Source organism: Temnothorax americanus, unplaced genomic scaffold (genome assembly GCF_048541705.1).
Source record: "Temnothorax americanus isolate GAGA-0224 unplaced genomic scaffold, ASM4854170v1 Scaffold19, whole genome shotgun sequence".
Taxonomy (NCBI): domain Eukaryota; kingdom Metazoa; phylum Arthropoda; class Insecta; order Hymenoptera; family Formicidae; genus Temnothorax; species Temnothorax americanus.
This window is the reverse complement of record NW_027509329.1, coordinates 1,509,226-1,536,640: the sequence shown is the minus strand read 5'-3', so window position 1 is coordinate 1,536,640 and position 27,415 is coordinate 1,509,226. Positions and strand designations below refer to the sequence as shown.

General features: G+C 35.1%; 3 protein-coding genes and 1 pseudogene across 15 annotated transcripts; 3 read left to right on the top strand and 1 right to left on the bottom strand.

The window, feature by feature from the left end:
* The first annotated feature begins 53 nt into the window (after positions 1 to 53).
* Positions 54 to 11,078, top strand: LOC143896650 (kinesin-like protein Klp61F). Of its 4 annotated transcripts, none has more exons than XM_077404600.1 (10): positions 54 to 525; positions 987 to 2,208; positions 4,498 to 4,769; positions 6,692 to 6,831; positions 6,927 to 7,045; positions 7,143 to 7,478; positions 8,261 to 8,485; positions 8,608 to 8,787; positions 8,884 to 9,106; positions 10,010 to 11,078. In XM_077404600.1, the coding sequence occupies exons 1-10, from the start codon at positions 479 to 481 to the stop codon at positions 10,150 to 10,152; spliced, it is 2,907 nt and encodes a 968-aa protein (XP_077260726.1). In that variant the 5' UTR covers positions 54 to 478; the 3' UTR covers positions 10,153 to 11,078. The 4 variants fall into 4 exon arrangements, with proteins under 4 accessions (XP_077260726.1, XP_077260725.1, XP_077260727.1 ...); XM_077404599.1 differs by having other exon boundaries at positions 7,125 to 7,478; XM_077404601.1 differs by lacking the exon at positions 8,261 to 8,485 and having other exon boundaries at positions 7,125 to 7,478.
* A 293-nt stretch (positions 11,079 to 11,371) lies between these two features.
* LOC143896651 (protein unc-45 homolog B-like) lies at positions 11,372 to 17,639 on the top strand. Of its 3 annotated transcripts, XM_077404606.1 has the most exons (7): positions 11,388 to 11,529; positions 11,789 to 11,842; positions 11,930 to 12,021; positions 12,315 to 12,746; positions 13,073 to 13,402; positions 13,482 to 13,922; positions 14,308 to 17,639. In XM_077404606.1, exons 4-7 carry the CDS (start codon positions 12,327 to 12,329, stop codon positions 16,018 to 16,020), a joined length of 2,904 nt encoding a protein of 967 aa, XP_077260732.1. In that variant the 5' UTR covers positions 11,388 to 11,529; positions 11,789 to 11,842; positions 11,930 to 12,021; positions 12,315 to 12,326; the 3' UTR covers positions 16,021 to 17,639. The 3 variants fall into 3 exon arrangements, with proteins under 3 accessions (XP_077260731.1, XP_077260732.1, XP_077260730.1); XM_077404605.1 differs by having other exon boundaries at positions 11,372 to 11,469; positions 11,789 to 12,021; XM_077404604.1 differs by having other exon boundaries at positions 11,789 to 12,021.
* A 109-nt stretch (positions 17,640 to 17,748) lies between these two features.
* On the bottom strand, positions 17,749 to 19,211 carry LOC143896557 (uncharacterized; annotated as a pseudogene).
* Positions 18,714 to 27,156, top strand: LOC143896654 (uncharacterized). 8 transcript variants are annotated; one of them, XM_077404619.1, is made up of 13 exons: positions 18,714 to 18,856; positions 20,080 to 20,250; positions 20,345 to 20,568; positions 20,655 to 21,043; positions 21,186 to 21,355; positions 21,749 to 21,885; positions 22,461 to 22,611; positions 22,972 to 23,110; positions 23,264 to 23,536; positions 23,631 to 23,767; positions 23,981 to 24,126; positions 24,242 to 24,472; positions 24,600 to 27,156. In XM_077404619.1, the coding sequence occupies exons 2-13, from the start codon at positions 20,124 to 20,126 to the stop codon at positions 24,654 to 24,656; spliced, it is 2,181 nt and encodes a 726-aa protein (XP_077260745.1). In that variant the 5' UTR covers positions 18,714 to 18,856; positions 20,080 to 20,123; the 3' UTR covers positions 24,657 to 27,156. The 8 variants fall into 8 exon arrangements, with proteins under 8 accessions (XP_077260745.1, XP_077260746.1, XP_077260739.1 ...); XM_077404620.1 differs by having other exon boundaries at positions 22,969 to 23,110; positions 24,005 to 24,126; XM_077404613.1 differs by having other exon boundaries at positions 22,969 to 23,110.
* Positions 27,157 to 27,415: the final 259 nt, after the last annotated feature.

Genomic DNA, 27,415 nt, shown 5'->3' with positions numbered 1-27,415 from the left:
AACAATTTTGATCGCTTTTTTCGGCATTTAATAATGATAACATGCAACGTTTGTCGTCAGAAAAACCGTGAAGTTTCCACTTTCCACCAAGAAAACGCCTGACGACAAATTTTCCGACAACTCGATCACCATCAGCCGCTGGTACAATTTGTATAAAAAAATATGAGAGTCTTAAAATTTTCATAGAAATTCTGATTAATAATATAAAAAATTCTAAGACATTTTTCCACACAAAAGGGGAATCCAGATAATATTTTAATAATAACTAAAATTCTTTTTATTATTTACCATATAAAATTGTTGCTATTGCGCATGGGCGAGAAACTCAGTCCGTTCGACATTTAATAAACACCGTTCGCCCCGAATGTCGTTTCAATGATTGTTTTGACTTTGTCCGGATAGTATTATAGAGGAATCGCGTTAAAAGAATTATCGTGTGAAAATAATTTATAAGAAAATAGAAAATTTTGGCTCGAGGATGTCGATGCAGGAGAAACAGCATATCAACGTATTCGTGCGCATCAAGTAAGTCGGGCGACAGTAATTAGCTGGTGCATCAAGTGGACATACAATTAAAAAAAGAAAAATTCTACGGAAATTTTCCGTTCGCTTGTCAAATGGACAATCACTTCTTAACCGAGGCGTAAAGAAAGATTGCCCCCCCCCCGTGTAATAGATTTTATATCTATGATATTAATTCGTTTAATTCATTTATTCTGCTGTCGGTTGCGAAGAAAAATAATGAGAATCTTATATTTAATTATTATCTATTTTCAAAGTCACATTAAGTGTTATATGCTAAGTGTTGCCGGTGTTGCCATTATTGTCCGTTATTTATATTGTTATTTTCATTTTTATTGTAAGGGATATTCTGATTGTCATCTATTACAGAGGGGGAATATTAATAATATTTCAGAATATTTCTAATAATTGTTTATATATTCTTTTTATATGTCAATAATTTTATTTTTCGATGTTCACAACAGACCCGTAAGCACAACAGCCTGCGACGAGAAATGCATAGTGGAGATGATATCCGACAAGGAGATAATGGTCTACGAGCGATCGCAGGATAAAACGTCGAAAATGTTCACGTTCGACGGTGTCTTCGGTCCGTCGTCGACTCAGGTGGACGTGTACGACACGGTGGTCAGCCCGCTGGTGAAGGAAGTCATCGCCGGGTATAATTGCACCGTGTTTGCCTACGGCCAAACCGGCACCGGCAAAACGTACACGATGGAGGGTGATCGCGCGGACAATCCGAATTTGCATTGGCAGAGCGACACGTCCGCCGGCATGATACCCCGTTGCCTGAGCCACCTTTTTGACGAGCTGCAGCTGCTGGAGAACCAGCAGTACACCGTCCGGGTAAACTTCCTGGAGCTGTACAACGAGGAGCTGATTGACCTCCTGATGGACGGAAACGACACGCCGTCTAAGATCAAGCTGTACGAGGACGTGACGAAGAAAGGCTCGGTCATTATCCACGGCCTGGACGAGATGACTGTCCACAGTAAGGCCGAGATCTACAGGATTCTCGAGAAGGGCTCGGAGAGACGACAGACCGCGGCGACGATGCTCAACTCGAACTCGAGCCGCTCGCACACGGTGTTCTCGATCACGATACACACGAAGGAGAACACCAGCGGCGGCGAGGAGCTGCTGAAGACGGCGAAATTGAACCTGGTGGACCTGGCCGGCAGCGAGCACGTCGGCAGGTCCGGGGCGGTCGAGAAAAGGGCGCGGGAGGCCAGGAGTATCAATCAGTCCCTGCTGACTTTGGGCAGGGTGATAACCGCCCTCGTGGAGAAGGCGCCCCACGTGCCGTACCGCGAGTCGAAGCTCACCAGGCTGCTGCAGGAGTCATTAGGTGGCCGAACGAAAACGTCGATAATCGCGACCGTTTCGTCTGCGAGCGGTAATCTCGAGGAGACGCTGTCGACGTTGGATTACGCCTACCGGGCGAAGAACATCACCAATCGTCCCGAGATCAATCAGAAGATCTGCAAGAGAGCGCTGCTGAAGGAATACACCAAGGAGATCGAGAGGCTCAAGAGAGATCTGGTGGCAACGCGTGAGAGGAACGGCGTCTACGTATCGTTTAGTGACTACGACGCCATGCAGACGTTGATCGATTGTCAGAGAAAGGAAGTGAAGAAGAAGAAAAATTATTGTCAAGTACTGGAAGACGTCATACAAAATAAAGAGGTATGCTTTCGGCGATAGGGTGACTTTCCCCAAGAACCCGCTAAACATATATTTCATAAATCATCATATATTTTTGTCTCCTCCCTCACAACTTTAGTTTCAAGTAGCCTCAAAATAATTCATCGGGGTTACATGTGGGAGACTTCGAAATCTGTTCTTTTATATATATATATATAGAGAAACGAATTTGATTTTGTCTTCATCAAAGCATAAACTCCAAAATTATTATCGATGCGCGTGATGATGCGGAAATAATATCCATTATTGTTGTCTGTTTTAGTTTGAAGGTTCTAAAAGCGATCGCCCTGTTCGAAAGAGAGCACTTTTAATTTAAAAATGAGGTTTACATTACCTCGATAATACGAAAAATAAATAATAATAAGTGAACTTGACTACTCTGTGTGAATAACACAAGTAACAGAGATGTGCCTTAAGGCCCCCGCACAATGAAAAATATATAAGGAACAGATATATTAACGATTAGAAATAAGAAATCAGGAATAAAGCTGATGGTGTAGCATTAATACACGGCTTCCGATAGGTTAAAAATCTATTGCCTATGTTATTCCCTGTTTCTGTTGCCTGTATATTTTTCATCGTGCATCCAACTTTATTCTTAATTCTTTAGTCCTAATCGCTAATATCTATTCCTTGTTCCTTATATTTTTTGTTGTGCGGAGGCCTTTATAATGTCTGATTGGATCTTTGTGCCTAATAATATTTTTGCGTATACATTTTTCAGCTCAAACAATGAAATTGATAATAAATTTAATAATAATAATATTAATTGTAAATAAGCATCTGAGGAACCCCTGACTGGGTGTTATTTTTTGCAATAAATTCTTCACAATCGTTTCTAAAAATGTTTATTTAGCTTCATTATTATTAAATTGATTATCAATTTAATTACGTGTACTATTCTAACTTCAGCTTGAGACTGCGTTTCAAGACCAACATTACTCGGCGCGCAAATTGTTAAGCTGAAAAGTGTATGTAAAAATATTATTAAGCACACAGATTCAGCCCGATCGTATAAAGTACATTTCTATTATTTTCAAAAAAATTATAAAAAATTCCAAGTGTTTTTAACTGCGTTTTGTCGTCCTCTACACCCATTTAGAAAAATGTACTAATTTGATCGCGCAACCTTCTGCTCGACCGAAACCAAAAAACTAAACATTATTATCTTTAAATGTAATTTTTTGCTATCTTTCTTTGTAGCTGAAGTTTGAACCTTTCTTGAAGCAAAAATAAAAAATTTGTCCTAATCAAAAGGGATTATAAAAAGAAATATATTTACATAAAGAAAAATTTATATAAAGATAATATAAAATTATAACAAAAAGCATTCGGATATTTCGGATTAAACGGAGCACTTCGGGCCTCGACTGTTAACAAACTATTCTATTTTTAACATAATGGATCTGAAATATTTTGTCCTCGAAACTTGCAGATTTTGGCACAAAATACAAGAACAATTGTTGGAAATTTTTCTTACATATGCAAGTACATAGGTACACTCTACCGGCAGGAATGCCTGGACATAATACATATAAATATACATGTACATATATGTCACATACATATCAAAATGTCCAGGCATTCCTGCCGGTCAGTGTACGTGCGGACACTTCGTATTCAACAGACCTCTTCCGGGTTTCAACTGTTAACAGACTACGTTCTTCTTACTGTCGTGGATCTTAGAGATTATCCTCGCACTTGTACATTTCGGCACAAAACGCAGAAGCAATCGTTATGAGTTTTTCATTTACATATACAAATACAAGTCATCATATATGTAGAAGTAGTCACGGTACGCACCGATACTTCGAAACTAAACCGAGTACTTTTGAGCCTCGACTGTTAATAAACTATTTTATTTTTACAGTCAAGAATCTTATAAGAGATTGTGTTCTCGCACTTGTATATTTTATCACAAATCACAGAAATCAGTGTTTTTGTGAAGATTTTATTCTACGGTCTTCTTTATGTTTGTTATTTGTTTATTAATTTTAAAGTGATTTTTTTAAGTTATAATTTTATAGTTTTTCACATAAATATATTTTTCTTTGTAATATCCTTTTTAATTAGGGCAATTTTTTAATTTTTCTCCGTGAACGGTCCAAACTTCAAATAAGTACTTATATATTTTTATTCTGCATCTGAAATGCTTTTTAGATTTAAACTTTCGAGCTTAAAATTTGAAGTAAAACATTTTGTGTAATTGATTATAATTATCGCACAGAATAGATTATTCAATTTATTATAGAATACTTTATTCGATTACAGAAAATATTCAACGATTTGCGATACCAATATGATGCTCAAGTCGGCGAGCTGACGAAAAATACGAGCGAATTGAATGATATAAATGGCTATTTACGAATGACAAAAGAGTCTTTGAGGCAGGTAGAGTGCGTTAAAAACGAGCAAAAACGACGTGTGGACAAGTACGTTGAAACCGAAAGGATTTTGCACACTCAAATGAAAACTATTTTAAATGTGGTGAATGAAGCGTCCGAAGATGCTCAAAAACTGCACGATAAACTTGATCGTAAAACGTAAGTGGATCTTAAAGAATAATACACTATATCGCTCATAATTATTTATATATAAATGACTTTAAGAATTTAAAGAATATATATAGAAGATTACATCCGGGAACGCGGGAATATGTATAGAGGCGATTTTTTTTAAACTTTATTCTTTTATAAATAAAACAATGCAAAAATTATCTTTTTAATTATTTTTTATTTTTTATTATTTTTCTGTATACGGATAGAGATTATAAAAGAAAACATATATGGATATATTTTATATATATGTATATACTTACATATGTTTTTATATAAATAATCTTTTACATCGTTAATTGTTCTAATAAAGTATTATCTGTGCTAACAACAGTGTGAGATATTTATTTAACTTTTAAAATCGAAGTGTGTAAAATATAAAATATTTGTCGTTTTCGAATCATTATGAGCAATAATGTATATATATATATATATATATATATATATATATATATATATATATATATATTCGTTCAACGAGAGATTGAGAGTGGTTCTGCGCATATAGGTGGGCAAAGTGCGGGGAGAGCGTAGCGCGCTCGTGTATGGCACGGCAGTGTGGGGGGCTTTCTAACTTTCTAGGCCTTCCGTAGTGGGACGGACGAGTTTTCATCCGGTCTATATATTCTCAATCTCTCGTTGAACGGAATATAGCATTTTTGTGTTACCCAACAAACACTATATATTTAGTCAACAAAAGTATATTGAACATTCTCGCTGAAACATCCTGTCCTGACTCGTACTCCAATAATTTTAACAATTTTTTTTGAAAAGTATTCTGAAACAGAAAAGATATATTTTTTTGTTTGGGCCTATTATACGATCAATATTTTTTACAGTGTGATTTTTGCAAAAAATTGAATTCTTCAGTAACTACTTTTCAAAACGTCTTGGAAATATAATCTTGGAAATATTCAATTCGATCGAAAAATGATTCAAATGAAAATTCAGTTTAAAATAAATTACAAGATGTATATACTTTTTTTAATTTTTGGAGTTTACATCAGTTATGTAATATGATGTTAAAGAGAAAAAACTTGTTTTTTGTAAAGTTTGCTATTTAAAAAAATAAAAAAATATATATTTATAAATTCTATCAAAAATTACGGAATTTTTTTTTACCTGTTTGGAGCATGGTAAGACTTTTTCCGAGAAGTTCTAATTATTGAAATTTTTGTAATAACTTGAATTTTCGACATTTCGAACTAAAATAGTTAAAATGCATCGGTTAATAGCAGATTAATATCATATATATCTTGATATTATATTGTTACAAATTTAAAAAACATTTTTTGATACATTTTATTAGTCATAATTTTCTATACAACTTTTCTATACAAAGCCTCTCATCACAAATTCAAGTAGGTAGAATTTCTCGAAAAAAATCTTGCCGTGCTCCAACAGATCTAAAAAATTCTGAATTTTTTTTAAATCAAAGTTTATAATTTTTTTTAATTTAAAAAAATGGCATGGCGTTTTCACGAAAAACGATGTTTTTCTATTTAACATCGTCTAACACAACTTTAGACTATTTGGAAATTTAAAAAAGTATATATATTATGTAATTCATTTTAAACTAAACCAGTCGAATCATTTTTCGACAGGGGATTGAATATTTTTTTCCAAGATATTAACGTTTTAAAAAATAGTTACCGAAAAATTCAATTTCTTACAAGAATTACACTATCAGAAATATTGATCATAGACCCAAACAAAAAAATATACGTCTTCTCTTTTTCAGAATATTTTTCAGAAAAAGATTGTCAAAATTATTGGAGTATAATAGGTCAGAATTAAAACATGAAAATTTCAGCGAAAATGCTTCATATATTTGTTTTTAACCGCTTAAGATTTAACTTTACTAAAGATCACTGAATAATAATTTACTAACGAGATTAATGGCAATACAGAAAAGTAGAGGAAGAAAATAAAAAGCTTGGATTACAAATGAGGAGTGATTTTACGAAACGTTGCGGGAACATCGAGGACGTACTTGTTGTTCAAAAGAAAGAAATTCACGCACTCCTTCAATCTGTAAAAGACGAAGTGGGTAAGTCTAATAATCGTAAAAACTTGGCGCGAGTAATTACTTAGTTTTGAGACGCAGATGTTCGTAGAAGAAACTTTTGTCAATAAAACTTCCAGAAACTCATGTAACCGCACAAGCTATAAATATAGAGGCATCAATCCGCTCGATTGTGGACAGTGCGGTTTATCAGCATTATGCGGCCAGTAAAGAATCAAAGAAAGACATTAATACTTTCGTAAGTTTTCAGCAACGTAACACATTTTAGTCATACTCTAACAATAATAGAATATATGTTAAAAAATGTTTTACATCAGTATACACACTATCAAAAGGAGTTAGATACGCACATGCAAAATGCATCGGCTATAATGGAGACTGAGAATAAGCTGTTGAACGATATTTTTTCGAAACTGGTGCCAGATGTACGCGATCTATTGGAATCGAGTTATAACGGAGTTATGCAGAATTTACAGTTCTTAAGTAGAAACATTGATCAGAAATTAGAGAGTGTGTCAATGTACGCGAAACATGCTGTGGAAACCGTCCGCAGAAATCGTCTTGAAGAACGTAATTACTTATTAAAAAGTTTACGCGAGATTAGCGAGGATATTAAGGGAATCTCCCTAAATGAGAAACAAAGGATGGAAAATTACAAAAAATTCGGAAAGGTATATAAAATTGATCGTATATCTTTGATTATATATTATATAATATATTTATTAGCAATAGGATTTACATATTCATATTACATAGTAGCTTACAAGTAAGTTTGAATTTGGTCGCGTAATTCCGAACTCTCTATGATTACTTCGAAAAATAAAAGCAATATTAGAACCTGAACGAAATGGGTTCGAACCCTCTATGAGTACTTCGAGAAACGAGATATTTTTTCTTAGTGGACTCAAACCTGGATTAAACATGTTCAAATCTTTTATGAGTATTTTACTAGTTTTACGTTCTTTCGAATCAAATTAAACGTTTAGATAAAGCGACAATTATATATTTTAATGAATTATTTTTTGACAATTACAAATATTAAATTAGCAATTATTGAAATTAAATATAATAAAAACATGATTAAAAATATAGAGAATAAAAGTTACTTAAAATCCATACAAAAATTACATTTTTTAAACTAACAACTTTATTTTAGAGTTGGAGTACTACTCGTAAAAGATTTGATTTTTTACGATAGAATCTATTTATAAGTACATTTTGAATCCTGCAAATACTCATTCTAAAATTTAAAACTAACTATAGTTAGTCGGCATCAGCAATGCATGAGATATTACTTCTTATAAATATTCGAATTAAATGATTATTGAATTTGATTCCAATTTTTAAGTACATATTGAACTTGATCCTATTCCTATTAAATATCTTATAACATATGTAGTAAACACTATAGGTATAGTTGTTAACATGACGATATATATCTTTGTTTATATAGAAAATGAAAAATTTATCGCGCGGGTTTAATCTCTTAGACAAATGCGAAAGAGATTATTCCGAAATTATTGATACTTCTCATCGAATTGATGAGACTTGCAGTAATGTATACGATCAAAGTTCACACGGTTACAACACAGATATAATTAAACAGAACGATTTAAAAGATTTTCTACAAAATAATACGTTAATTATTAAGAGCAATATCGACAGCGGCGTTAATCAGGTAGTTCTTCGTTATTGTTCATAAAATGCTTGAAATTCAGCTAAAATCATATTAGAATCATATTAGAATCATACTTATTAAAATCACCATTCTCATCAATTAATTTATCGCTTTGCTAACAGATGCAAATATCAAATAAAACTGCTATTGAAAAAGGAAATGTCTTGGTCACCGATTTACAAGAACGTTTAAGTACTAGTTGCGCCACACTACATCAGCACAATAATAACGTACAATTTATTGGAAAGCAATTACAAGAGAAAATGGCTAAAGATGAAAATAAAATACTTATTTCGAGTGCTGTACGTATATAGAAAATAAACTTCACACTAATTTCATCTCTACACATTTCACGATAATTAATTATTTAATACTTTATTCATATTTTTGTTTTGCAGAATATATTTAAAACGGTAGAAGATACCCGACTAACTCATGATAAGTTTATGAAAAAGCAACAAAGTAAGATTTCAGAGGCTTCCAGGATGATGGATGATAAATTCATGAATCAACGCATGGGATTAAATAATATCCATAATAACATAATCGAAGAATTGGGTGCATCGCAACAGCAGATCGACAAGTTCTTGACTGAAGACTTTTGTCGCGACGTTTGTACAGGTTTATTTTATTTACTATTTATTTTAAGGAGAAAATGAATGGATACTTTTTAATTTTAATGGATTGCATGAGTAAGTAAACATGCATCTCGTTGTTCAAATATAATTTCTTCAAATAAATTCGAGCAAACACTTAAATGGTACAAAGCACATTTTTAATACCTAACTTGACAGATACAGTCTTTATTTTTATATATGTTATCAAAATTATGTCCCTAAATCCAAAAAATTTTAACCAAAAAAATTATTAACAATTTAAAAAATTATTAACAAAATATTTGAAAAGTGTAACAGTCATCCTTTTGCATAGGACATTTAATTTGCTAATATATACATATATCGAAATAGTATGTGTATCATATACGAGAGGCAAAGAATTTTACTCCCTCTTTTTTATTCCAACATCGAAACAATTAAATTAATCTCCATCCCAACCTGTTTGTTTACTGATATACACGCAGCCTGTGTAACACAGAAACAAAATATGCGGGGGCGGGGGAGGAGTTCTGCTCCCCTCCCCCGCACACCTACCCCGAAAAAATCTTACCCAACTCAAACCAAATTTCAGTTTCAAGTCAGAATAGGTTTGGATTAGATTATTTTTTTAGGGGTAGGGGTGCAGGGGAATGAGTGGGGTCTCTCTCCGCGGCACGCATATGTTGTTCCTGTATAAAGGATGTTTCTTAAGTAAGTTAAAATAATAAGGGCATATTTTGTGGCTTATTTTAGGAAGAAAAGATCCTACAAACATTATGCTCTAAACTTAATTTTCAAAATACAACCCAAATTACGGCATTTTTTTGTCCTAAACTATATACATTTTCAAAATACAGATAAAATATTTATTTACTTATATTGTTCTAATGTATATAATAAATCACTTTTGCTTTTCTACGTATAACAGGTACAACGCCAGAAAGAAAGATCTTTTCATATCCTCGTGAGCTCACAACAATGTCACCGTCTGAACGAATCATTCAAAGATTCCAAGAAGACAAAAATTATTTGGATGAAGCAGAAGTAATAATTAATGTCTTAGAGAATTAAGAACTTAACATACAAAATAAGAGAAACTGAGAATATCTCGAAAATCCCGAAAACAATATTAGATAGATTGCGGATCTGTGCTTATTAAGATTATTATTATTTTTTTTTATGAGTTTTATCAGTCAGTTAAATCTACTTATAATTCTGAAATATCCTGTATGCAATACAAATTTAAGTTAGTCTTACGAATTAAATTATCTCAGTCATCCCATTGTAAATGTTGTATTTTGGAGAATTTTATGTAATTATTTAGATTTATATATTAAATACTTTTAATTCTCTCTCTCTATCTCTCTCTCTCTCTATCTCTCTCTCTCTCTCACACACACACACACACACACACACACACACACACATAACACGAAGGATATATATTTAAGTAGGGAGAAACGTTTCATCTTCGCTCGATCACGCTATTTTGTATAATTTATTCAACGGTAAGGCCAAATAATACATAGTTCCATTATAGAACTGTTGAACAATACACGAGAATTCCTGATTAGCTGCGATTAGCTCATTAACATAAACGCACGTTTAGATGCATTTCATGTTACGCGAAGGATCTCATGAAACATATATATGAAGAAAAAGCAGCGACAAATAACATTTAGCACCCTAATTTTATAATAAATTGTAATATCACAATAGATTCCAGAACAAATGTATTTTTACGATGCGATAATAATGTTTCCCCTCTTTATGTAACTGAAAAATTAATTTTTATACTGTAATAATTTATCTCGTCGAAATGTGACCCCTTTTACGTATCTAAATAAGTCTTTGTTGCTCGAGTCCTTATAATAATTTTTTCCTCAATATACCGTTGTGTTTAATCATTGCTTTATGGCTTGTGCGCGGTTGATGTTTAAATTGTTTTGAAAATATCTAAATTATAAATTGTATGGAAAAGTTCACTGAGAGAGAGAGATCGCTCACCCGCAAAAATGTGTGTTCACCATTTTATTTCTCCTTATAATTTGTATTCGGCATGAACAATTTTGATCGCCTTTTTCGGCATGTAATAATGATAGCGTGCAACGTCTTTCGTCAGAAAAACCGTGAGGTTTTTCCACTTTCCACAACGCCTGATGACAAATAATTTTCCGACAACACACAACACTGAACACACCGGCCGCTGGTACTTTCGAGAATCGCAATCTCGAACCGTCGCGCGACTCTCGAAGCGTCGGCAGAAGTCGCCATCGCCAACCAAACGCGGCGCGAAATTCACGTTGTTCAGTTGTTACTCGCGAAAGATCCCATAACCTCAAACGTAGGAATTTTAACCTCTCCGCCTGGAAATATCGATGGAACGAGGTTCTTTCTCACGTAAATAAATTTCTCGCGTGTCTCAGACAAATCGCACGTCTTTCCCAGGTACGCTTTCGTCGGGAAATTTAATTGTCCCGACGCGAGAAAGGGAGGAGTGTAAATTACCCCTTTCGACTCGCTGCTCGCAGCGAAGAGCGTGCATAATCGCATTTCTCGCGTTAGAACAAAATAAAATACTTGCATATAGCATAGATCATCGTCGAAACTCGAACTTTCTCGATCGACGATAATTGGATTACGGCCAGCGGGCCGGAAGCATTATCGTGTCTATATTTAACCCAAAATGCTCTTATTTATGTCGAAGATGGTTCGCCGAAAATAAACCTTCGCGAACGTTGCGTCTGGATCCACGTCGTCTGTTAATACGATGCGCGAGCGGCTCCTGGATCGTTATGAGAGTGAACGCTGAATGAGTTGAACCGCAAACTACAATTTTCAATTGCAGTGGCAAAACTTAGAGAAGATTTAATTGCTCTCTGTCTCGAAAACTGGTTTTAAAACTAAGTTGGTCAATTATAAATCGTCACCAGACGAAAGGTAAGGCATTTAAATTAAAATTGACTCATGTTGTTTTTCAATATTTAACGAAAGTCAGCTTTTTGATGTAAAAATTATTGCAACCTTTGATTATAATTTACATGCAGATCTTACACTGAAAATTGCATTGTTATTATGTTGAATCTTGCATATAATTATTTAGTAATAATTGCATCTTCTATGCTCCACAGTAATAATTTCTATCTTCTATGCATTTAAGATAATATGTACAAAATATTACAATCTTCCTATGTTAAAATATGTAATACAGTATCAAATATTTTGTGTCGTAGACTTATTCCACCATGACGAAGCCAGATATGACTGCACAGGAATGGAAAGAGAAGGGTAACGAAGAGTTTAACAAAGGCAATTGGTCAGAAGCCTTGAGTCACTACACGAACGCATTGAAATTAGTAAAAGAGGACAACGCTGAGAAAGCAGTGTACTACAAAAATCGAGCAGCCGCTTGTTTAAAGCTGCGCGATTACGAAAAAGTGATTAGTGACTGCGACAGTGCGTTGAAGATATGTTCTAACGATCCCAAGGCATTGTTTCGCAGATGTCAAGCGCTAGAAGCGTTAGAGAGATTCGAGGAGGCATATCGAGACGCGAGGAATATTATTTTATCTGACCCCAATAACAAAGTTGTTCAGCCCATAGCGGCGCGCTTACATGAAATTGTACAAGAACGTCACAAGGAAAATTCACGTATTAGTGCCAAGGTAAATATACATAATATTATAAAAGTTACCAATTTGCAAAACATGATAATATAAAAATTGTAACACTTTCCATGCTGGATATATTAGTAAGAGTTCCTGTTTTACTCGATATCACATATAATTTGACAAAAAAAATGATTGAAGTTTTTTTAAATATAATTAATTATTGTCGATTAATAGTTATGATATGACACATATTGTATGGATAAAAATTACATCATAAAAGCATAATCTTATCAAATATAATCTTTTAAAATTAATTTATATATTTATATATTACATATCATTTTATATTTAAGTATACGCTTAATTTTGTTTTGTATTAGGTATCACAAATGCTGGATCTAGCATTTAACATGAACGCAGATAAGGAGAAACGTGAAACTGCCATGAATAATCTGCTTGTGCTCTCGCGTGAGAGAGCTGGTGCCGAGGAGATTTTCAAAAATGGAGGAGTATCCAAAATCGCTCAACTCGTAAAAGTTGAAAAGAACGATGAAATGATTTGTAGCGCGATTCGTATCATAAGCGAGTTGTGCAAGAACAATATTAGTCGAACCAAGTCCATTATAAAAGACGTCGGTTTGCCTTGGTGTTTGGAAATGATGAACAGCAGGTCTAAAGAGAGAGTCAACGCGTCTCAATATTGTATACAGGTAAATATTATCGAGTGAAATACATATAGTGACCATCACACGTTATTTCAATAATTTTAATTATATATTTTGGTTTCAGACTATATTGAACGCTTATAGCGGCATGACTAATAAGCCTGATTCAAAACCCGACAAGGATTTGTGTGAGACACATAAGAAGGAAATGGACACGATTCTGTCGTGCTTGTTGTACAGTGTCACGAATAGCACGATAACGGGCCTTGCTAGAGATGCGATAATAGAACTTATTATGCGTAACATTCATTATACTGCGTTAGACTGGGCAGAACGATTGGTCGAGCTTCGCGGTTTGCAAAGATTGATGGAGGTGGCCAGTGAAATGGAGGAATACAAATACGAATCCTCGATGGACGTCACGTCTTCCACGCGAACTATAACTAGTGTGTGCTTAGCAAAAATATATGAAAACATGTATTATGACGCTGCTAAGGAAAAATTCAGCAACGCCATTGATGAATTTATCAAAGATAAATTGCTTTCGCCTGACATAGAATCCAAGGTATGAATTTTGTAACTTCTATCTTTTCTGATTATTTAAATGGTTTAAAAATAAAAGGCCAAATATCTGTTCAACTATAGCCTCTTTGAGTAATTTAAACTCTACTTTTTAAGCAAAAATGTCAAAGAAGATTTCTTTTCCAATTGTCGATATTGTATATTCTGTAAATTTTAAATTAAAATACAATTATAACAAAGTATAATCGAAATTTATTGAAGAATACGATTTTGTCATCTATAGTATTTTCTGAAGCTTAATTTATCAGAAATGTTTCCTGTTTTTAATCAAAGTTAAATAAAACTGTAGCTGTCTTGATCTCTTTTAAAATTAATTATTATTTCACGAAACATAAAAATTCATAAATCGTTAATCGAATGTTTTACAGGTACGTGTAGTAGTTGCAATAACGACCTTGTTATTGGGCCCGTTAGACGTTGGAAACGCAGTTGTGGCTAAAGAAGGGATTTTAGAGATGATCCTCGTTATGGCGGGAACGGATGACGTATTGCAGCAGAAAGTAGCTTGCGAATGTATCGTTGCCGCTGCGACTAAAAACGACAAGGCTAACGCGATCATAAATCAGGGTGTAAATATATTGAAGAAGCTATATCAATCTAAGGATGATTCAATTCGGGTTCGAGCGTTAGTGGGTTTATGCAAGTTGGGCAGTTCCGGAGGTACGGACGCGACTATCAGACCGTTCGCGGATGGAGCGACGAAGAAGTTGGCCGAGGCTTGCAGACGATTCTTGATCAATCCCAAGAAGGACAAAGATATGAGAAAATGGGCCGTAGAAGGTCTGTCGTACCTTACTTTCGATGCCGAGGTCAAAGAGAAGCTGATCGAGGACCAGCAAGCCGTTCAAGCGATGATCGAGCTCGCCAAGACTGGCGATCAGTCCGTTCTCTACGGCGTGGTCACAACGTTGGTGAACCTGTGCAACGCTTACGACAAGCAAGAACTCATACCCGAGATGATAGAATTGGCAAAGTTCGCCAAACATCATATTCCCGAAGAACACGAACTGGACGATGTTGACTTCGTGAATAAGAGACTGTGCGCGTTAGCGAAGGCCGGTGTGACCAGCGCTCTGGTGAGCCTCTCCAAAACGGACAGCCAGAATAGCAAGGAATTGATAGCCCGCGTTTTCAACGCGATATGCAGTCAACAGGAGGTGAGAGGAATAGTTGTTCAACAGGGTGGCACAAAGGCACTGTTGCCGTTAGCGCTGGATGGCACGGACAAGGGAAAGAAGCAAGCCTCGCAAGCTCTGGCTCGTCTGGGAATCACGATAAATCCGGAGGTCGCGTTTCCCGGTCAGAGAATCATGGAGGTTGTTCGACCGTTCGTAAATCTTCTAAACCCGGAGTGTTCCGCTCTCGAGAATTTCGAGAGTCTAATGGCTCTGTGCAATCTAGCTGGTGTCAACGACAGCGTGCGAAAACGTATATTGAAGGAGGGAGGATTTCAGAAGATCGAGGCCTACATGTACGAAGAGCACGACATGTTGAGACGCGCGGCCACACAAGTTGTAAACAATTTGATGCTGTGCAATGAAGTGATCCAATTATTCGAACAGGAAAACGATCGAGTTAAGTATCTTGTGATATTGTGCGAGGACGAGGATGAAGGAACTAGCATAGCAGCGGCTGGAGCATTAGCGATGTTGGCGTCGGCCAGCAAAAAGGCTTGCGAGAAAGTCTTCGACTCGAAAGATTGGTTGGAATCCCTGCGCTTTTTACTCGCTAATCCTAACGTTGACGTACAACACAGGGGTATCGTAATTGTGCTAAATATGATGAGAAGCACGAAAGACGTCGCTGCAAAACTCATCGAAACGGACATAATGGAACTACTGATGGCATTGAGCAAAAATGATACGCAAAAGAAGGAGATCAAGGAATTGGCATCCAGTGCTTTAGAGGCTGCTACGGAATGGAAACTAATCAAGAAAAACGTCGAAGAAAATGAACCGTCACAAAGTACTGGTAATACAGAACACGTCGAAGAAAACGAACCGTCACAAAGTACTGGTACAGAACACGTCGAAGAAAACAAACCGTCACAAAGTACTGGTAACACAGAATACGTCGATTAAAAATCGTGTGAGCATTGAGATCTACATGTCACATATCTTCCTCATATTTCAAATTAAGTGCCTTAAATAATAAAATGAATATTACGATTAAATTTCTGCAATTTTGTCGTTTCAAACGTATTCGGGCAATCGTGTAATTATATTTTTGTGTTTATATATTTTTAAATATGATTATCGTGCACAGGATACATACAGCTTATTTGTTGTCCAAATTTGCTGAGCCGGAATATTAATATGTTGTATGAAGTAATACACGGAGATATTGTATAAAATATTTAATTGAATTAGCTATAGGTACATATATTTAGCATCGTGAAATCATATATAATTAGGAGGGAAAATCATTATTGCGCATCTATTTGTATGAGAAGAGTATTATTTAAATACAATATTATACATATTTAGAGATAATATTGTACATAGTTGTGCTATATAACGAAAGTCATTTATTTAACAACCGTGAACACATTTACAAGTTTTTTTTAAATAAAAGTTAAATATCAAATATCCGAAAAACAACGAATAATAAATGTATTTGAATAACAAATCATGCGAGATACCATAAAAGATGACAATATGTCAAGAGATAATAATTTTTCATTACTTTCCTAATTTCAACGTGCGTTATATTAATAAGTCTCAAAATTATGTATTATATATATTATGCTATATATATATAAAATATAAAGAAGTTTTTAATTTTCTACAATTTACTTAATAGTTTGAAAACTTATCTTAACTGATATTGAAAGCAATAAATATAAACGTAACAAACTAAAGCTGTAATTTTAACCAATTATGGTAAAATAACATGTTCCTCTCAAATGTTTTAAAACATATGCATATCTGAGACATGCAGCAGTATCTCACGAACTCAAAACTGGATGAGACACAGTGCTTGCTCTGCTATAATACGTGTCTTGCAATCTAGATCTAGAAGTTTTATTAAACGATTCTATGCTTCCTTGGGGTATTCGATTTCGATATCTGGCGATGCTTTAAGTTTTATAATAATTTTGAGACATCGCAAAAGAAAGGAATTGTATACATTGTACATTGTTGAAGCAATAGGGAGGAAAATTAGATATAAAGGTTTTATTTTCGCGGTAAAGACAACTCTATCAAAATGAGACTTTTGGCTGCGGTCCACTTAACTTAACATTACAAATGCTTCGAAGCATTCCTCTTCTCTTTTCTTTCAGTGAAGAAAGAAGGAGAAGAGAAACGCTTTAAACCATTTGTAGCGTCAAATGGATTACAGCTTATATCACTAACAATGATTCTGTTATTTGCAATGATTTGAATCGTCTTATCTTTTAAGTATGTACATAAGAAACCAAGATTTAAACTGTAATTATATCTATTTTTTCCTGCAATAATGCTTGGTAAAAAAATATTTAAAATATAAACGAAATATATATATCTTACGAAGGTATATGTATATTATTCTCTGTATCATATACATCTTCTTTGTTTTAACTTTAGGCATATATTGATAAATTTTCACTAAAGAACTTTTTTACCTGTGAATCAAACAAAAAGAAAATACATGATAAATATGGGCTGCGTTCGGGGAGCGCGCTATTAGCGCTATTGAACCATTCTGTCTTTATCGCTCATCAGGTGTAAAACAAGGATATAATAAGCAAATAGCGCTAATAGCGCGCTCCCCGAATCCAGCCATAATATAGGTATAAAATTAATAGAAATTATAAATGAGACAAAAGATACAAGAACTTCAATAATACGTTTATTTGTCATAATCGTTGTACATATTAAAATGCATAATTCTTAGGCACTTTTGTACTCCTTTAGAGCCAAATATCATTGTAATTTCCGCTAAAGCGTATAATCGTCGGGCGAGCGAAAGAACCGTTGTAAACTATACCGAGTACGCCATAGCATTGTCACGCGCACGAATCATTCTCTGCTGAGGCGACAACAAATTAGCGGCAGAAATACGAGTAGTTTCAAAAGAATGTGCGGCGTGCGGCCAAGCGTACAAATTGATAGCGTTCCAAAGCTTCGCGCGAGTTTTTCGTATGTTGAATGGGCTTTTAAGGCCTGTCCAGACAGACTCGCGCAACGCGAACGCAGAGGAAAATCAACCATTCGATCCCGCACAATAAGCGGGCGCGATAGCCAATCGCCTCCTACTACACATCTACCCATCCCGGAAGAAGCGGAAAGTGGATTGGCTGCATTGGCTTGCCACGTCAGCTCGCACATATGGAATGGAACGCGTGTAGAAATCGTGCGGTTCCAACGGAACGCGATAAAGACTCTCAGACTGTTTTTCATATTTTAAAAAAATATATAAAAAAAATAAAATTTGACGTACAAAAAAGAATCGAACAATTTCACGTTTGACGAGAGCGCGGCGAAGGAAACATGGCCTGCATATGGCCATCATTCCGCCTCATGTTAAACGTGTGGATTGATTTTCTCGCGCGCGTATCGCCCGGTGATGCAAATCCGCTCGATAAAAATTGGAAATAATCGCAGCTGACGAGTTCGGAGCGTTCAGGAGCGTTTTCGAAGGCTCGACGCCGCGTTCCTTCCGCGGGAAAGACGGTCAGAAACACGACGATCGCGCGCGGGCGTGCGATGCGTGTGTCGCGTGACGCGCAACACAACGGCGACCAGTGCGCAGCTGCCGACGCGCAGTACAGCGCAGCATTTGAACCTTCGCAGTTCGATCGGCCATATTGCCATATTTGCTCTTACACAACGCCCTCACGCGACGATCGTGGGTTTACGTTGTTATATTGCTGTGGCCTCGTATCAACCCGTCGACCCGCACGGCGTCCACAGTCGTATCCCACGTCGACGTTCGGTGAGTCTCCACGATACTCGAGCGGGCGGACGTGGCCCGGGCGACGTACCCGGTCGTTCCCCGCGGTTTATACCTGGGCGGCACGCCGCGGCGCAACGGCCACGGGGCGGCATCGTCGCGCGGTTGTCCTCCATATTGATGACAGCGCCGACGGTGATAATTTTCTGAAATTTTTGTCGTTAATGCCCCCTGTGTCCTGAAATCGAAAGCGCACCCGTGTTTGTCTTAAAAGCTCCCCGACAGAATGCGCGACCTCGTGGGGCCCCCGCCGTGTGCTACGAGAGTATCCGCGAGATACGGTGTTTCCCCCAGGTACCCGCTGCGCGTCACCCACCTCGCCGTTGGCTCACACCATCAGTCTTAGTACCTCTGCTCGGCCTCGCCTCGCCTCGCTCGCCTCTCTCGCCGACGTCCGCGTCCGCCCGTGTCCCGTCATGGCGCGCTCTCGCGCTTCCCTCCGCTCTCGGTACGTCGGCCGTCCGCCCTTCAGCGCCGCGAGCCGCGTCGTATGGCGGCGCGTCGCCGCCGTCGCCGCGGCGCACGTTGTCCCCTTGATCGCGTCGCGCGCGCCGAGCGACGCCGAGGCCGAGAAGCGAGCGCCCCGCCGTCGCCGGACGACGCGGCAACCGGGATGCTCGTCGGCTCGTCGGCTCGTGCCCTCGGCACGCGGCACGGGTCTTCTCTTCCCCCTCGCGTTGTATCGATTCATTCCCTTTAATTTGATCCGCGGCGATGCCCGACGTCGAGATTTTAGCTCGACGACCGTCGTATCCTCGGACGACGCTCCGGGAGGAACGACGGCCCGCGTCCTGACCCACAAAGATGTTTTCGGTCCCTCGGTGATGGTCAGAACGGTTTATTTTGTCTGGCTCGCTCGTGCTCGTATTTCCCCTGTCCCCTCCCCGTAATAATGTAGACTCGCGGCTTGTTGAGCTAGCTTTCAGGATCGATGGCTAAATTAGGAAACAGTTTTTTCATATTTCAAAATCCCTTTAACTAATCGCTGTATGTTTTGTCTTGCAAAGGAGAATAGGGCGTGTGTGAAGAGAAGTTTGTGAGAAATGTGTATTTACGTTTGTGTATGAAGTTTGTACTTTACGTTTATTTTTAGAGCTATTGGCGCAAAAGTGTTGTAGATTGGCGATTATATCCGTAGTAGTAGCTCAAATACATATTTCCAAGTTGTCCGAATATCGTAATAATGTATTGATATAATGTTTCAGACTAATGAACATAGTTACCATTGTTTGAGCTACGTGCTTCAATCATGAGTAACGTGGCGACTATAAAGTTGGAAGAGGGACAAGAATCTGTCACCGAGATACAAACTTACTTGGAGACATTTAACAAAGAGATAGAGGGAGGCCAGGGTGAACAGCTGCAACATGTGCAATGTTAATATTTCTTATAATAGTTTTTATATCAATATCAGATATTTCTATCGTACTGAACTATATATTCAATCTATATATTTTATTATATATATAGTACAACAAGTGGAAGGATTATCTGGTGGAGAAGAGGGTGGGACATACTTTGTCGATCAGACTGGTCAATATTATTACCAGGCAAACAGTGATGAACCACCTGTGATGACACAGGTACAGATACAAGAAGTAGAGGAGACCGATGTACAAAACGAAGGCGAGACAACTCAAGATGAACAGTATCACGAGATTGAAGAACTTGAAAATGCTGAGGGTGACGAGGATGTAAGTAGGGCTAAAATCACAATTGTAGTCATTGACTGTAATTTATAAAACACAAAAATGCAACTATAAATGTATACAAATCTTAGGTACAAGTCAACGGTGAAAACAATCAAGTCGTCATTAATTCTGGCGATGCATATCAAACTGTGACGATTGTTCCATCCGACACAAATCCTGGAGAAGTTAGTTACGTTCTGATAGTTCAGCAACCCGAGTCCGAAGATAAAGAGACTAAACCTGCGGAAGATGAAGCAACGACGGTGGCGGCAGTTGCTGCAGCAGCTGAGGAAGAGGAAGCGGAAGGTGAACAAGATCTCACTGTATATGATTTTGAAGATAATGAAGATAATGAGGCTCCAGTGGAATCTGAAGCAGAAGATGATAAGACTAAAATTATTAAGTTTATCCCAAAGAAATCTCAAACTGTAACGCAAGCTCATATGTGCAACTACTGCAACTATACCAGCCCAAAACGGTATTACTTTTTGCATTATTATTTTTTTATAATATTTATATTTGTACATATTACATTGTGATCTCATTTATTTGGGTTATCGTGTATCTATAGAAATGCTAAATTAGAAAAGGTGGTAATGAACTATTTATTTATGTAACAGATATCTTTTATCACGGCATATGAAATCGCACTCGGAAGAAAGACCACATAAATGTAGTGTTTGTGAGCGAGGATTTAAAACTCTGGCTTCACTTCAGAATCATGTCAACACTCATACCGGGACCAAGCCTCATCATTGCAAATATTGCGAGAGTGCATTTACAACTTCTGGTATGTAATTTGGTGTTAATTATTTTCATATTCATATATATATATATATATATATATGGGACACGAAAGGGCTGGTTGGAATGAATAGGGATATATATATATATATATATATATGTATAAAATTGCGCGAAAAAAATTAAAAGTAAAATATATTTTCTAATTTTCAGAATTATTCTATTTAAAATTTTTTTCAATTAATTGCATCTTATATTAAATATTAAATATAATTGTTTAAAAACTTATATACAGTGACTTTCTTAAATTTCGTCAAATTAGAAATTTGTTGGTTTATCAAATCTAAGAGAGAGAGAGAGAGAGAGAGAGAGTGTCTGTAAAAATAGTAATTAAATTATATAATATATAATTTCTATTTTTTTATGTGTTTGTTTACAGGTGAACTTGTGAGACATGTTCGGTACAGACACACTCATGAAAAACCACACAAATGTCATGAGTGCGATTACGCATCTGTTGAGCTGTCAAAACTGAAGAGACATATTAGATGTCACACAGGCGAACGACCCTATCAGGTATACATATATTGTTATTCTTTTTTAATCTAATTTATTGCACATGCGAGAAATATATATACAAGAACTGTATAACTCTGCTGTATATATCTAAATAATACATGTATGAAGAATAAGTTGCTTAAACGCGCATAAAAAACCAGAGATCTATCAAGTTTATTTCTTTTATTATGTTATATAATAATATTACACGTTTAACCCTTAAATACGCAATTTTTCGTAATATTCTGAGTATTTTTTTAAAAATAAGTAATAACCTTTTAGGCCTTTCCATCTAGAAGGGAAAGGTCAGAGAAAAGTCTTTACTGATGTGTAAAGCCGCGCGTTTTCAGTTCAAACTTTATAAGACAGAGTACACGGAGCATCGAAAAATCGCTTTGCATATGTGCAAAGCTTGTGCTAGAAGAGTTAATTTATATATTTCTGTAGTGTTTTCGAGACTAATTCTTATTTTTTTAAATATTATTTAATTATTTATGATACTCAGTGTCAAAAATGTGTTTTATTTTTGAGAATAGTGTAATTCTGTGTCACTTAATGACAAAATAAATACAATATTTAATTATTTTTTTTAGTGTCCACATTGTACATATGCAAGTCCGGATACATTTAAACTTAAACGTCATCTTCGCATCCACACTGGAGAGAAACCATATGAATGTGATTTTTGTCAAGCGAGATTTACTCAATCCAACAGTTTGAAAGCACATAAGTTAATACATAATGGTAAGTTTTATATTGGGAAATGCATGCTTCCAAGGAGTTTCAAGATAAATTGAGTAAAATAATAATGGCTGTAGTATAAATAAATTTTTTTTTAAATTTTATTTATGATTTTATATGATATGATTTGCACACATAAAAATTGATTTTACTTTAAAAGTTATTACGATAAAAAATTTGAATGTATGACATCCGAGCGTAATTATTCGCCTTAATCTCGAAATCTCGTGTTGGAAAAAATTATAGAAATACAATGTGTATTGTATGCATGATATTTGTTTTACATCTTTTATTATTTGTGTATAAAGAGATTAAGTATTGTATAAATTTACTTTCTTATGGCAATAATATGTGTTGCAGTAGGCGATAAACCAGTATTTCAGTGCGAGTTATGTCCAGCTACATGTGGTAGAAAAACGGATCTTAGAATTCATGTGCAAAAGTTACACACTTCTGATAAACCACTAAAATGCAAGCGTTGTGGAAAAACATTCCCGGATAGGTATGTGAATAATTTCTTTGAATATAATAAGAGGCATTACGTATTGAAACGGTATTGAAACGGTGTTGAAGCAGTGAAATGCATATTAAATACAAAAATTATAACGCGCGCATTTTAACAAATTATATTTTTAATTTTTGTATTATATTTCAGATATAGCTATAAGTTACATAGCAAAACGCACGAAGGGGAGAAATGTTACAAGTGCGATCTATGTCCGTATGCATCTATATCGGCGCGTCATTTGGAAAGTCATATGCTTATTCATACCGATCAGAAGCCGTATCAATGTGATCACTGCTTTCAATCATTTAGACAAAAACAGCTACTCAAACGGCATTGCAATCTTTATCACAATCCTACCTACGTTCCTCCACCACCACAAGAAAAAACGCATCAATGTCCTGAATGTGAAAGAGCATTTAGGTGTGTACATGATTGATCATTTGAAACGATTGATGATATGATAAAACTAATCATTAATACAATTATTTTTAATATGAAATTTTGTGTTATGCAGACATAAAGGTAATCTTATTCGACATATGGCCGTCCACGATCCGGAATCGTCTCTGCAAGAAAAACAGCAAGCTCTGAAAATCGGCAGACAAAAGAAGATTCAAATCATTGACGGCCAACGTGTCGAAGTAATGACAGGTAAAATGGTGAAACTGGTGCCTTTAAAATATAGGAAGTTTTAAAGAAATCACGATAAATTTTGAATCTGCATGCCCATATGTCATTTATAAGAATGTGATTTCTTTATATTACTTCATGGCATGTAAAATCGTTTACACTCACAGGGACACTTACGATATGATCTAAATACGGATCATTGACTAATATCCATGTGTTATGTTGTAACAACAGGTGATTTAGCTTCTAAACTTAAAGGTTATGACGATGAAGAAGAGGAGGAAGATGAAGACGACATGATGGCGGTTCAAGGTAGTGATGGTCAGCAATACGTTGTGCTAGAAGTGATCCAGTTAGCGGACAATCAAGGGAGTGATCAGGTATTCTTAAGCAAAATACTCTGAAAGACTGACTTTTGAAGCAATTTATATAATTAAATACATTATATGTATTGTTAGAACTATTGTTTATAAATGTGTCATTAACTTAAAACAGATGGCTGTTGTCGCGAGTGAAGATGGAGAATTGGTAATGCAAGATCCTTTGACTCAAGAAAACAGCATAGTAACAGCAACGGGAGAGGAAATTGATGAAGTAGAAGAGGAAGATATAGAAATGCATGAGTTAAAGATAGAACCCACTACTCCATCAAAATCTTCAACACAAAACTCACAAAATGATCCTAAATTACAAAAGGAAATGGAAACCTGTTTCGGGTTTGATGAGGTCAGTGATATCTTATTTTTTAAAAGTTTTTAAAAATTAATTTTATAGAATTACATTTATTTCTTTAAAATAAAATAATATCAGTTTATTTACACATAAATACATGATATATATTAAATTTTTTTAGGAAGAGGAGGAAGAGGAAAGCGGTAATAATATAAACATGTTACAGACAATTTCGTAATAACAAGTATAAAGGAAAAAAAAATGTACCTATTCAATAGTCCAATGTTTCACTTCTGTCCCAGTGTTAGTGTAATATCCTTAAGAAAAATAAGGAAAATTAGACAATAAGAGCCAAAGCGCGCACTTGACAATTTTCCTTATTTAGATTGTACATCTTATTATAATTAATTTCTAAAACAAAAAATAATTAAAGTCAAGGAAATTATATATATTGTGTATAATAAAACTGAATGCAGTGTATTGTTGTCATCTAAAAATACTCTGCATAGCTCTAGTAGGGAGTTGCAGTGTGATTCACATGCATGGTACAAGAACTTTTTTTGCCGTTAGTGCATTAGGTACACATAATAATTTATGAAAATATTGTAGTTTTGTGGTCTAGCAAAGTATCAAGCAAATGTACAATTATGATATTGTAAAATATGATTTACGTTATTGTCAAATGAGAACTTCTTAATAATGACATTAACAAAGTTAGATAAGATTGCATATGTTAATTATAAGGAAATCTAATATCTTGGCATAATATTTTTAAACAAGTTTATTTATAACTTTGATGTTAGAAGCTTATGACTGTAGATGTGTGCAACTAATAGCGAATTCGGGCGCTTGCACTAGTGCATACTGAGTGCGCACTAAGGCTTGTTTTATAATCGATTAAGAACGAGCCTTCGTGCGCACTCAGTGTGCACTAGTGCAAGCGCCCGAATTTGCTATAACATCAATTCTGAAGAGTTAAGATTACTTCATAAAGTTGAAACTAATAAGAGTAACATTAAAACAGAGGTTACAATGTAAATAAATGTTTATCTTCATATCTCGATTTAGAGACTACTTTAAAGTTTCAGCATAAATATCAAGAGAGAAATGATGAATGTAACTGTCAAAAGTATTTTATATTGTTTACTATGTTTACTTTTTCTTATCTTAAAAGGTCGGGAAGTAATAGAGAGAATTGTGAAGTTGTAACATGTTGGTTTTTTTAGTAATGCATTACGTAAAGAAATTTAACATTTTTATTCGTAATAAAGAAAAATACATTTCCGTTAAAGGCAGGACAATGTAATTTATTTCTTACTCTTTGATCATAATATCCTTTTTGTTTGCAGCGTTAATTAGAAGTTAACTCAATAACATTTTTTGGCAAATTTCTATATATGTTATTATTGTTTTTACAATAACATATTAAACACACAATTATTGAAACTTGTCTTAAAATATTTTATAATAGCACTGTTCGTGTTCCCTAACAGTACTATTAGAAAATTATCAAAAGTTATTTCAAATCTTATATTAAGCAATCTTTGATATATACTAAATATAAATGTTTAATCACAACCTCGCACGTAGTATAATCTCCAGTTTGATTTAGGGCATGATGGTACTCGAAACAAAACAAAGTATGCATTGTAAATGATTTTATGTGTATTTGCTTAAAAATAAATGTCTTGAATATTCTGTCACTTTAGAATAAGTCATGTGGGAACGAAATTGTTGAGACAATGAAATTTTTTCTATAAGAAGTAGATTGCGTGCTCATGCCTTTTTATTACAAACTGGAATAATAATATTTCTTTAATAAAATTCATAACATTGCTGTATTAAAGTGATATGACATATGTATCTTCACGAATACATCGGAATGAAGAAAAGTGTATAATTAATGCTCGTACAATGTTGCTCATAAAATATGTTATCCACTTATCACCAGATAAGCCTACTTAGGCGAAGTGTATCATTGTAAAAAGTATGTACAATTTTTTTTACATACACGAATTGTACAATTGTAATTTATAGTGATCAATTAATGTATGCACTTAAAAAATTCCGCATTTTCTTACATTATCCCAAAGAAAAAAAAAACGGTGTAACATTCTCTCGATAATAAACATTATCTTGTCGACAATATATTCGTTGCAGCCACATTCGACATGCTCATTCATATTTACTCTCATTGTACTTACATTTTTAAAATTTCTGCTTATTTTTTTTAAATATTATTTAGATTTTATAAAATCGATGTTTATACGAAAATAGAATTTGATATATTTATTGAGCTTTTAATTTGAGCTTTTGTAATTTAATCTTTTCTTTTTGTAGATACTACTTTTTATTTAAGTTTGTCAATAAACGGTAACGTTTACCGACATATATTTGCTTCCTCTATTAGTATTATTAGGAAAGGCCACACCCCACGCAAAGTGCATCTTTGGTCATCAACCCTATAAGCCCTAAGCAATTCCCTTCGTCTCGTTGGTTATGGGAACGTATTTAAAGCGTTAAAACACGCGATGAATAGTGACTCATGGTTCAATGAAGATATATATATATCTCTTCTGTTTTCGTAAAACGAATTACAAGCGGATATAGGTAGATTTTTAATCGAATCTATTTTTAGGATTATTTCTTATATTTTCGCAATTTAATTTTATTAATTATAGAAAAATTTCTACATTTTTATGATTGTATCAATAGTAAATACATTATATAACATCTCATTCAATGCTGTTTCATTACAACACGCTTTTGCTATGTCCTTTATAATATTATGTATCCTGAAATCTCATATATTCTAAAATCATCGCGCGCGCGTGCGCGCGTTTCTTATAGAGAGAATATTATAACTATACTAAATTTCTGAAATTTATGTTCTTGAATGCGCTCTATATTCTAAGAATATATTCTGAATGTTAAAATCCATTCATTTATTAGAAATCGCGATTTACTTCTTACGCATGTTTTGTTTGTTTCATTGAT

Bases quoted from the DNA above. Each gene is read 5' to 3' on its own strand.
- LOC143896650 (XM_077404599.1), top strand. From the start codon at position 479: ATGTCGATGCAGGAGAAACAGCATATCAACGTATTCGTGCGCATCAA. The intron at 7,046-7,124 runs GTAAGTTTTCAG...GTTTTACATCAG, and splicing joins AGAAAGACATTAATACTTTC to TATACACACTATCAAAAGGA. The intron at 9,107-10,009 runs GTTTATTTTATT...TACGTATAACAG, and splicing joins TTGTCGCGACGTTTGTACAG to GTACAACGCCAGAAAGAAAG.
- LOC143896654 (XM_077404613.1), top strand. From the start codon at position 20,124: ATGAGTAACGTGGCGACTATAAAGTTGGAAGAGGGACAAGAATCTGTC. The intron at 23,111-23,263 runs GTATGTGAATAA...ATTATATTTCAG, and splicing joins GGAAAAACATTCCCGGATAG to ATATAGCTATAAGTTACATA. The intron at 23,768-23,980 runs GTAAAATGGTGA...TTGTAACAACAG, and splicing joins ACGTGTCGAAGTAATGACAG to GTGATTTAGCTTCTAAACTT.
- LOC143896651 (XM_077404605.1), top strand. From the start codon at position 12,327: ATGACGAAGCCAGATATGACTGCACAGGAATGGAAAGAGAAGGGTAAC. The intron at 13,403-13,481 runs GTAAATATTATC...TTTTGGTTTCAG, and splicing joins CGTCTCAATATTGTATACAG to ACTATATTGAACGCTTATAG. The intron at 13,923-14,307 runs GTATGAATTTTG...AATGTTTTACAG, and splicing joins CGCCTGACATAGAATCCAAG to GTACGTGTAGTAGTTGCAAT.